This window comes from Numenius arquata, chromosome 3, assembly GCF_964106895.1.
Source record: "Numenius arquata chromosome 3, bNumArq3.hap1.1, whole genome shotgun sequence".
Classification (NCBI taxonomy): Eukaryota; Metazoa; Chordata; class Aves; order Charadriiformes; family Scolopacidae; genus Numenius; species Numenius arquata.
In genome coordinates, this window is record NC_133578.1 from 4,827,076 (window position 1) to 4,838,591 (window position 11,516).

General features: G+C 41.8%; 1 protein-coding gene across 1 annotated transcript in view; it reads left to right on the forward strand.

Annotated features, from left to right (window-relative positions):
- Positions 1-10,968, forward strand: part of GTDC1 (glycosyltransferase like domain containing 1) — a 133,114-nt gene extending 122,146 nt beyond the window's left edge. The window contains exons 8-10 of the mRNA XM_074145569.1: positions 1,377-1,447; positions 2,184-2,275; positions 9,795-10,968. Coding sequence (XP_074001670.1) covers positions 1,377-1,447; positions 2,184-2,275; positions 9,795-9,878 — 247 coding nt within the window. The 3' untranslated portion in view covers positions 9,879-10,968. The remainder of the gene's footprint in view (positions 1-1,376; positions 1,448-2,183; positions 2,276-9,794) is intronic.
- The last annotated feature ends 548 nt before the right edge of the window (positions 10,969-11,516 follow it).

An 11,516-nucleotide genomic window follows, 5' to 3' on the forward strand; every position in this document is an offset into this window, starting at 1 on the left:
TTAAAAAAAAAAAAAAACCACCATAAATTACAAATTTTAAAAGTTTATGAAAAAAAACCCTAGCAATCATTGCTTAGCAAAAGCATGTGCAGAGAAATGTGTATCTTTGGGGTTTGTGGATATGCACAGTTTTCTAGCATGAAAGCTGAATATGTTATTCTTTATTTTGTAATTTTTTTCCCCCTGTTTAAAACTGGGTAGATCTAAAGGAAACAGAGTTCCTTCTGGGTGCCTGTAATAAAGTACCAAACCCGATATGCACATGAAGGGAGCGAAAGCCCTTTGGATTGTCACTGAAAATAGAAAAGGTGAACGTTGACAAGATTTCAGATTTTTTTTTTTTTTTTTTTTCTGGGGACTGAGGGAAACTGAAGTTAAAAATAAAGCTCTCGTATGGTCAACACGTTGGAGGAAATTCAAAGGCTCTCATAAAATAAACATATTTTAAGAAGTGTTTTGAATTTCACTGTGTAATTTCTGGCCAACAGAAATTACAGTTGTATCTTTGGAGGGACGATATGTCAGATCAATGGTCATTATGCAAAAAAAAAAAAAAAAAAGGGAAAACTTGATGCCTTAACCCGTTCAGATATTAAAATGCAAACACGAGGAGGGCGGCTTTTCTCTAGAAAACTTTGTGCCACCGTGTCGCAATTAGAAAATATTTGGGTTTGATGTTACAGGAGGGGTGTAAATTGTTCAGTGAAAAAACCCAAGTAGAGAGCATCGCACGCTTTGGCAAAGAAATCTCTTGAGTAGTTATTAAAAAAAAATCCAACCGTTTATGTCCTGAAAAATAAAGGAAATTATCTGAAGCGTGTGCGTAAGCTAAAATATCCCAGCCCGCAGCGTGCTGCGAGTTGTTCCTGGGCTATATTTAACTGTAACCTTTGGAGTCTTAAAGTCGAAGGAGAATGGTGTCCGTTCTGCCAGGTAGCGGCGATGGCCCCCGCCTGGGCGTGCGAATCCCCGTATCCCAACGTGCGCCCCGCTTTTTCCCCAGCGTTATTAAGAAAAGCCGTCCATACTTCACCATGTTGTTACATGTGTCTGTCTGCTGATTATAAAATGTGTTAAGCAGTATTTAAAAAACAAAAAAATGCAGAGCTGCGCTTTGATTTATTCAGCGAACAAAACATATGCTCGCTGTTCTGTTCTATGTAATTCATATGATCAATAAAATTTTCTTGAAAAAGAGCAACTTTGGCATTTAGAAGGATTATGCTGCTGAAGGGAAAAAAAATGTTTCGCTCTTGCTATATGTACCAAACCTCCACGCTCTTGCACCAAAATCAGGTTTTGGCTCGCTAACGTCTATTTTTTTTGTTGTTGTTGTTTTTGTGGTTTTTTTGGTATTTATTGTTTCTGATCTTCAGGGTGGAAGCTGTCTATTGCGGCTGCTATCCGCTGTGTCCCAAAGCCTTGGTGTACCCGGAGATATTTCCAGGTAGCTGCTTTTCCTGCACATTCCTTTTTTTGCTGAAACCCAAGACCGTGATTCAGGCTCAAATACAAAGTTTGGAGAAGAAACTCGAGCAAAAAAGCAATTGTTTATTTGGCAAGCCAACATGTTAGTGTTAAGGAAAATTTTATGTGTTTTAATACATTAGACGAAGTTTATATTTGCCATCTGTTCTTTTAAGATAACACAAAAGCAAGTTTTGAAATAGCATTCTTCATTGTTAGCATACACAACCCGTAATGATAGATTTTTGTTAAAAGGTCAGTGATGCTGCAATGGTTTGCAGATTTTTTTGATACGCAGAAATAAAAAAAAAAAAAAGAAAAAAAAAAAAGAAAAAAGAGAACGAGGCCTGAAAATCACACCAAATTATTTAAACAATTTAATACTTAATAGTATGCAACTGCGGTACAGGATACACACTAATGTAGTACCAGTTCTTTGAAAAATCTCATCACTAAATGTATCACATATGCATTGTGTTACATTAGAATAATGTATTTTAATCACCCAAAGGAGATGTCTAAACAGCACAACTACACAGTCTTATTTAGCATTAAACATCCTTGTGAGCTGAGGTAACCTTATAAAATCATGCTTAAATAATGTAAAACACGAGGCGGCACAGAGCAATATGCATTTTTAATTAGTAAAGTGACTAATATCGAGTGTGTGCTTTGAGGTTTTTGTTTCATTAAAAATGTATCTGTTTTTCCTGCAGCTGAATATCTGTATTCTACACCTGAACAGCTTTTTAAAAGGCTTCAGAATTTCTGCAAGAGACCAGATATTGTACGGAAACATCTCTATAAGGTAGTTGTTCAGAATAGTTTTACATGATATAATGCCATATTGAAGTACAAAGGGAAAAAACCCTTAAAAAAACAACATTTAATTAACATACTAATGTTTAAAGGAAACATGCTAGGGAGGGATATTAGTCGTTACACTAACAAGGATTAATTAAACTAGATGCCAGTTGTATTAACCTAGGTCTTATGAAATACGTGCACTTAATGCATGCTACATGCTTTTTTTTAATTTATTGTTTTCTAAAATGACTGTCCTTTACATTTGGACCCAAGAGGCTTATAAAAATGAACCTGGATTAATGCAACTCATTAGTTTAAAATGAAAATAAAAGAAAGATCCTACAATTATACTAATGAGGATAAGCCTACCTTCCGATCCTAATTTAATCCTCAGTCCTCAAAAAATGCAGGTGACAGGTATCAGGTAAGATTTCTCTGCCTTTTGGAATTATTTGAATTATTTCCATAATTATGATTATTTTAACTCTTTGCCTTTTAAGTTATGCTGAACATAAAAAAAGTTTATCGGCAGCGTAATTTACTGGTATTTACCACCTCCTGTCCTTTGCAGTTATTTATGTAGAGAAAGTACGGTTTCAGTGGCCGACCCTCCATTCAAGTTGTGATCGAGTGTTCAATGCTAAACCCACCTCCACGTTTTTAAGAGGTGTATTCATCCTGCTAGGAGCCAGGCTTTTTTTTTTTTTTTTAATTAATTACTCAATTGTAGATGAAGCGCTAAATTTTATATCCTTCCGGTGAAGAGCTATTATTACACGATGCTGCTTTCAGAAAAAAAAAAAAAATCCCTGCTGTTTTCTGCATGCTGATATATAAACTTACAGCGTTTTCTGACTTTTACCGTCCTGGCCGTGCCGTGGGCAGATTGGATGCGCGTTACCCCTGCACGACAAAGGTCTTTCAGGTTGGAAAAAAAACCCCTGAATTCAGCTGAAAGTCCTTAAAAGGAGTCAATAGAAATATTAGTGTAAACCCGTGCAGTACGAATGTGGTCTTTTTTAGCGTTCCCCTGGCTGTCGCCGTCCAGGCACGCCGTTAATGAGCGAGTCGAGTAATCTCCTCCTTAATTTGGAGGCTCGTGCTGGCAGCAGAGCTAACCCCATCTCTCCACCTTCCTCCCTTTGGGGACCGGGACGTGTTGGGTCTCTCCGTCTCTGCCCCTTCCCGCACACATGTGGCAGGAGGAGCCAGGGCTTTTAGCCCACGCCTGACTCTTTTTGTGACCTAAAAATAGACATTTACATAATGATACATCAAAGATGATGTTGTTTCTGCAGGAAACAGTTAAACTTCAAGAAAAAAAAAAAAAAAAGGAGAGAACCAAAAATGCAATTTAACACCCAATTTCAAGCTCATTATCTTTCATTGTCTATTAACTTGGCAATGGTTCAGAAGGTAGCTCATAATAGTTTAAAATGCTGACTGAACACTTCCAGTGTTCAGCGTTACTTCTTGAGTCAATAGTATCGTAGAGTTATACATGGTGGCTTCAAAGGGAAAACAGTCCTTAAACGTTTACCTTGACATTCCCCAATGCTTCATGCTGGGCTAATAGTTGCGTTCGCGTGGATCTTCTCTCTCCGCCTGGATCCCTGGCTCCTAAAGGGAGCCAAGGTGTGCTAAAAATGGAGATAACGGTAGAACAAATACCGCTAGAAAATAGTATGGGTTTAAAACCCATAGTAGATAAAAATAGTATGGGTGTGCGTGAGCCCTGTAAGCAAAATGCTGATTTTCTTTTATTAAAAAAAGCATCCCTTGGGGATGGGTTGCGGGCAGGAGCTGAAGGTGTTTATCCTACCCCCTCCAACGTGGGCGCTATTAACAGCACAGCCCCGTTCAACCTCCTCAGCGTCTGCAGCAGGTAACAACCGACCTGAACCGGGGATCGCTTTAAAATGAGTAAAGCAGAGCCTAATCCAGAACCTGTGAGCACCAGAGGAAAGATCCCTGTTGTCTTTAATAGGCTTTGGATCAGCTCGGAGAATGCTGTTAGAGTTGTCTTTTTGCACCTACACCCACGTATGCCGAGGCTTCCTCTGGCAGTGAGACCATCCGCACAACCTCCCGCAAAAACGCTCACTTAGAGATGTGCTGCTCGGGGAATTACAGCTGGAGCGATGCTGCTTTTTGGGGAGCTGAAAAGAGTGAAATCACGAAGGGTACACAGCACCTCTGCCGTATTTTCACTTTTTTCAGATCGGTATAATATTATATATACTACAGTAGAATAGAAGAGGGACCCCAGCACAGTGATGCATGCTAACTAGCTATTTTTCTTTCAGAAAAATTACATTTTCCCTGCCTGAAGTTCATAAAGTAGCTGTAAAGTCTTGAAAGTAAAAATGCTTTAAAAGCAAATAATGCTTTTCTCTGCTGGTTGGAGATTCTGCTTTGTAGGTTGGGAAGTAATCATCATCAGAAGTACCTTAGCTTATCCACTGACATATTGTTGGGGTTTTATTGCTAAGGATATCCATAATAATTAGACAGCGGTCTAATTAAATAGGTGGTTTATTCCTTCAGCTGCTCTCGGTGCTTGTGCTGACAAAGTTTGGGGCAACAAAGGGGAGAAGTGGCAGCGGGTCAGTCAGGTTTGGGAGCCGGACACGGGGAATATCCCTGTGAAAATGCACAGACCGAGACATTAAACTCGACAGAGCAGACTGATGCTGGCAAGGCTTTTTTAAAGTGTCCATAATGTAAGCACCTATGGAAGCCTTTCCAAGTGATGTATTGCTTGCCCTGCGTATTCTCACAACACCCAGGGCTGCCTCATTTGCATTTCGACATTGCCTTCCACCGGTTATTAACAGAAGATTGAGATGAGTGGAAAGCAAACCTCATTTGTTATCAATTATTTGTTGTGTTCCAGTTTTGTGGAATCAAACATTGCTCTCCCTGGTTGTGGGTATTTGCGGTTGCCAAAGTAAGAGCCACAATGAAGGAAGCAACACCACCAGGGCATCCATGGGAGTACACCGTAGGACCTGTCAGTGTTTGCAAGCTTCCTATCTAGTAAATTTAAAATTTAAAAAAAATTATAAAATAGGGCAAAGCATTTGTTTCTGCATTATTTTCTTAAAGTTTACCTTTCAGTTCCCTCACTTCAGTTTCTTAATTTAAAACAGCATGTATAAAGAGTATACAGTGGAAAGGGACAAGAGGAGTTGCCAAAAGCCAGGCATGGAAGGAGCTGACAACTTTAAATAATCTCTCCCAGCCCTCCCAGCTGAATGAGTGCTGGTTGACATGCTGTCAGCTTCAGTTCCTACAGAAAAATCCTGCTCTCACTCGGGCTTGTTTAGCGGAGAAAAGAATTTGGCCCACTTTCTGACATTCATCTTCTCATTTCCATCACACTACAGAAGCTCACCTGCCTATGAAAAGACACATGGCGTGATTTTTTTTCTTCTTTCTTACACCACTGTAGAAGGGAGCCTGCTGAATTCAAAGGGATTAAACTGCTGTAAAATCAAATTAAGGTCCCAGTTAGACCGTAGACATCTGAATTGTTTCCAGTCTCAGGATTTGGCTGTGTAGGGCAGTTTGAACAAAACTTTCTTTTTTCTTTGTTCCCTCCTCTTCTTGGCTCCAACTTGAGACAAAGCAGTATCTTTGGTATTTCAGGTAAACATGTAGATGGGAAAACCGCCCCTGGTCCAGCTTTAATATTTAGGGACTGCTAGAAAAGCAGCAGGAGGAATTCTCAGCCTAAGGATACGTGAGGGTGCAGGGGAGCGCCGTGCCAGATGTCCCATCAGCCAATCAGCCCTGTTGTGAGGAGCGGTAGTCGTTCTTAGTTCCCGTGAAGACCATGTAAGAGCCAGGGATGATGCCTCCACCCTTCTCCTTACCCACTGCCCAGCAAAACTCCACCAGAAATTCGTTTCTCCATCAGGATGCCAACTGCCACTGTGGATGAGCACGTCTTGTGTTTAATGCCATGGGTTTGATAGCGGTGAGCATCAGATATTTGGGAGAAGGCTGACACAGGTAGAAACAGGGTATTAAAAGTCTTCTCTTGGCCTGTTAGAGTTACAGATTGGTCCTAACCCTGGACTTGGAGGTTTTATCATCTTTCATCATCTTCTTGTAGTATCAAGTATTGCCATGATGTACATAGTAGTTCTCCATTTGAGGTTCAGGCCCTTGGAAAGCCCTGGTTTTGTCTTTCGCGGCTTCCTATAACAAAGCTGTTCATCGTATGTTTACAGACGGCGTTAAAAGCCTTTCCTTCAGTTGGCTCGGGGTTTCCCCACCTTCAGTTGCATTGAGCGTTTTGTTCTGAAGTTGGTCGCCTGGAAGCAGAAGCTCCTCATCCATCTTTTGCTATACCATTCATGATTTTATAAACATTTGTCAAGCACTTACAGTATCCCGGTCTTTCCAGTCTCTTCTTGTGAATGTTATTCCATGTTTATATTCTTATCTCCCATCATTCAAGCCATTTTGATGCTTGAGAGCTGTTTTTGTGCTGGCGCGATCATTGCTTTACAGAGTATTCTAGGCCACGCCATCGGTTTATGTGATGTGTTGTACTCTGATAATTTTCAACCTGTTCCTTATGGAGCCAACCACACTGTTTACTTTTTAATCGTGAATGTATATTGAGCAGATGTTTGCTTACAGTGTTCTCCAGATCTTTTGTCCTGAGCTGATAAAGTTAATTTCGAGCTTTATAGGGTATGCAAATAGTACAAATATTTCCATCCGTCCTGCTGGCTTTCCACTCGACAGCAGAGCATGTTTGCAGAGAAAAAAAGAAGGCGTAATATTGAATTTAGGCTTCTACCTGGTTAGCATTAGGTGCAGGCTGGTAGGAGGTTGGAAGCAGAAGTGGGAAACTTGTATTTGCCTCTGAGATGCTTGGTTTCCAGTGAGCGTAATTTAAAATGGTTTCAGAGATGACAGAATCATAGAATGGTTAGAGTTGGAAGGGACCTTAAAGATCACCTAGTTCCAACCCCCCTGCCATGGGCAGGGACACCTCCACTAGAGCAGGTTGCTCAAAGCCCCATCCAACCAGGCCTTGGAACACTTCCAGGGATGGGGCATCCGCAACTTCTCTGGGCAACCTGTTCCAGTGCCTCACCACCCTCCAGTAAAAAATTTCTTCCTGAGATCTAATTGAAATCTCCTTCTTTCAGTTTAAAACCATTACCCCTTGTCCTATCGCTCCATTCCCTGATCAAGAGTCCCTCCCCATCTCTCCTGTAGGCCCCCTTTAGGCAGGGAGTCTGCTAGGTCATTCTGGGATCCAACCATACATTTATAAACATAAGTATGCATATATATAGATATGTATGTGTCCTGCTTCTGAACTTCTCCCAGGGCTTGCCTTGCTCTTGGCTCTCCGAGATCCATATCTAGGGGATTCCAGCTCCCTGAAAATTCATAGATTCATAGATTCATAGATTGGTCCAGGCCGGAAGGGACCTCCAAAGGTCATCTAGTCCGACCTCCCCGCAGTCAGCAGGGACACCCCCAACTAGACCAGGTTGCCCAGGGCCTCGTCGAGCTTCACCTTGAATATCTCAAGGGAAGGGGCCTCGATCACGTCCCTGGGCAACCTGTTCCAGTGTTCCACCACCCTCATGGTAAAGAACTTTTTCCTAATATCCAATCTAAATCTCCCCTTCTCCAACTTAAAACCATTTCCCCTCGTCCTGTCACTGCAGGCCTTTTGTTGGTCTTCAAAATGTTGGTCTTCAGCTCGTAGCAGTTGGCTGCGCTTGGAAAGCAGGAAGAAAGCGTTCATTAAGAAAGCAGTTACGTGTGCATCTTTCAGCATAAACACCAGGACTTTGAACTTTTTCATTATAACGATGTTAGAAAGCTTCCAATTTAGTTTTAGAAAGTAAATGAGAACTGGCAGACGAACCGGAGCTGCTGCAAAATGGTAGATGGAGAAATGGGTCAAAGGAAATATGATGGACTTTGAAAGAAAAGTTGCAAAAAGCATGAAAACTTATTTTTTTTTTCAGTAAAGTGTATTCAAATTACCTTGAGAAAGAAAGCCTGAGACTGGTTTCCTAATGTAGTTGGTCAGTGTGCTCTGAACCATCTATGCAAGGTACCCACCAGTATATCTTGCACAGATTTGCGTCCAACGTGATGTTTAAAGAAGTTTGTGTTTAAAAATGGAAAGAATGAAAAGAGTACTAAAAGGCCCATATAAGTAACTGCAGAACCAGACCAGTTTGTTCAGGGAAATACTGTTACTCTACTGAGCAGTATAATATAGCTCTGACTCGGACCTCCCAGTGCACCCAGTTTGTGGAAACCGATGCTGTCTTTTGATGGTGATTTCCAAAGGTGCTTGGAGTTTGAATGTTGAGCTCCAAAAGTAATTAATACAAACTGCTTTCCACCTTAATTCTTCCCCAATACTCATTAACAGAGGGAAGGAGCTGTGCCACAGAATAAAGCTGACCTGATACAAGTTACTTCTTCTGTAAATCACTCGGCTGCCTCACCTGCCAAATCTCAGTTTTTGTGCTGAATAATAGTCACTAATTCTTAATTTTGCTAAGTTAGTTGTTTTTTTTTTTTAAAGTGCATAAAATGTGTACCAAGTCAGTACTGCCTGCTTGAACCCCAGCTCTCCTGAAACAGCAGGTCTGAGTGGCTGCACAATTCTTATTAAATTCTAAGGGTTAACTCTGAAGTCCAACGATGGCAGAGGAGATGTGAATTTCTTCAGTTTTGATCTTCGAACACAAGAAACTAAAAAGTTGATTTTATCATAAAGAATATTGTACTGCTACTGACATCTTGCCCAGGGCAGGGGGAGTGGAGCAAGATGATCTTTAAGGCCCCTTCCAACCTAAACCATTCTGTGATTCTATGATTCTATGATCTTATTATTCTGCCTGTTATTCATGGGAAAATCTTACTTTATGTGAAAACTTTGGTTCTCTCGATGATTTTCTCTCTGCGTATTTAGGAACTGTTGACTAAATTCCTTGAAAAAACAAATGCCCAGACCTTTGCAGAGTTACCACCCCCCAAAAACGGAGTTGAATTTATTCTCTCTGAGGTTACTCTAAAAAAAGGCCCAGAAGCCAGACCGATGATGGCCAAGCAGGAGAATTAGGACCTCACTCCTGCTGGTTCTTGGTTCCACCATGTCTGAGAGTGAGAGGGGCAGGTGAGTCCCCCCGTGTCAGTCCTTTGCCTGTCCACTAAGACCACCAGAAGAGCAGATGGATGTTTGATGGTGGAAGCTCTCATCCAGGAGCAAATAACCTGGGGCCACCAACCAGCTTACCCATCTTAAAAAAAAATGCTGAATTCACCCCATTTCGAGATAACGCCGTGAAAGTGTTGTCCACCCAGCTCCCTCCCACCACACCTGAAAACATGGGTGTTGCAGAGCGTTTCTCCCATGCAAGAGATGTCCCTTGTGCGTCCCGGCATCTAACGAAGCTTCGTCCCCTTGTGCGTCCCGGCATCTAACGTGGCTTCGTGCGCTTTTCTCCTCTGCTTCCTTGTAGGGAAAGACGGCTGGCTTCTCTTGGGCAGCGCTCGGCGGTAAATTCAGGTCTCTGCTCGCAGCAGAACCGAGGGAAGATTTGTGACAGATGGGGCTAAGTCACAAACTTGCAGCCTCAGGCAGAATTGTGGAAGTTTCCAGAGTGTGCCCATATTTACCTGATCAGAGAGAAAAGAAAATCTGCAGAGGAAGCCGAGCCTGGCTGCTTGTCATAGCTGACACAGAGCCATCTGCCACAAACCTGTGGCGGCTTCAGATCTCCAATCCCTGCCACCACCCCAGCTCAAATTAAATACAGATTCTTAGAGACGTTATGATGGTTACACATGTCCTCGGCATCACATGCAGGAGACTGTTCAAAAAAAATATGTGGCCTGTTGTATAACCGCACTCATGTATCCCATATGTGGTGCCACATTGAATTTCCGGTTGAATCTGTTTTTATCCTTTGTACTGGATGACATGGTGCCTGAATTCTTTCTTTTCGCCGACACGATGGCAGCCAAGCTGCAGCTTCAAACGCTCACACTTGGCTGAGTTTCTACCTAGGTTGCCAGGTTATCATTGGAGCCTTATTGTGTCCTCAAAGGGCCACAGGGCCTGAAAGGAGGATCCGAACGCCGCCGGACTAATTGGGCAGCCATCGCCGGGTTGTTTGGAGGCAAAGGGCTGCTTTAGCACTTCTTTTTTTTTTTTTTTTTCCCTTCCTTTTTTTTTTTTTTTTTTTTTTGCAAATTAATGACTCTCTGGCACGGGGGTTTTTAAGTGAAGGTATTAATAAGGGGTCTGGCAGGTAATCCCATGATTCGCGGAGTTACATTTGCATTTAATTAATCTTAAAGAAAGCTGAAAGATAAACAGCTGTAATTCAAACTAGCATGGGAAATATGCTACATGGTGCCATCTATCCGATAAAATGAAAGCCGAGACACTTGTTTTATTTCTCTCAAGGATGGAGAACAAACAGATAACAGTCAAAATACTTCCAATAAAAACCAGTAGTTTAAATGTAATGGCAGTTCATCAAGAATCTTTGCATCCAGTTACAAATACAGTCTTTTAAAGATAAATCACTTATGATTCCAGCAGTCAAGCTGCTATATTTGTTGATGTAAAATGTTTTGAAGATGTAGATTGTACAATAAATTTTTAATAAAGTGCCCACTGCAATTTTTAATTAGCATATCTCATTCATGTATAAGTGTGTACATCTATCTGTATGTTTATCACTATGCATATCCTTGTGTCAGAGTCAATGAATGCAATTGTGTCTTTATCTGATGAAGTAGAATCTGTTTTGCAAGTGATAATAAAACGTTACGACGATTCCAAGATTTCCAGCTCCGCTCTGGGAAGAAGCAAGAAGAGGACTCTGGGTAAGGCCTTTCGATGCCCGGTAAGACCTCTCTTTGCAGACAGGTATGGGTTCAAGGTAGCTCCTCGCCCCATCCCGGGAGGTTGTCACCGGGCAGCAGCCATCAGCATCTTTCCTTTGCCCGAGCACCATCCACAGCAGGTGAAAGGTGTGGGCTGGTGCCCCTCCACACGTGTCTCCTGATGCTATCAAGATGTTGACCTGTCCTTTTCCAGTGCAAACAAGAACATGCGGTACCTCTCTTTAAAATTACTCCATTCAGCAGCGAAAAAACCCAAGGGAGATCCAACGGTAAGCATTCGGTTATTTTCCTAGCAGCGCCGAGTTGTCGTTTTGCAGTAACCATCT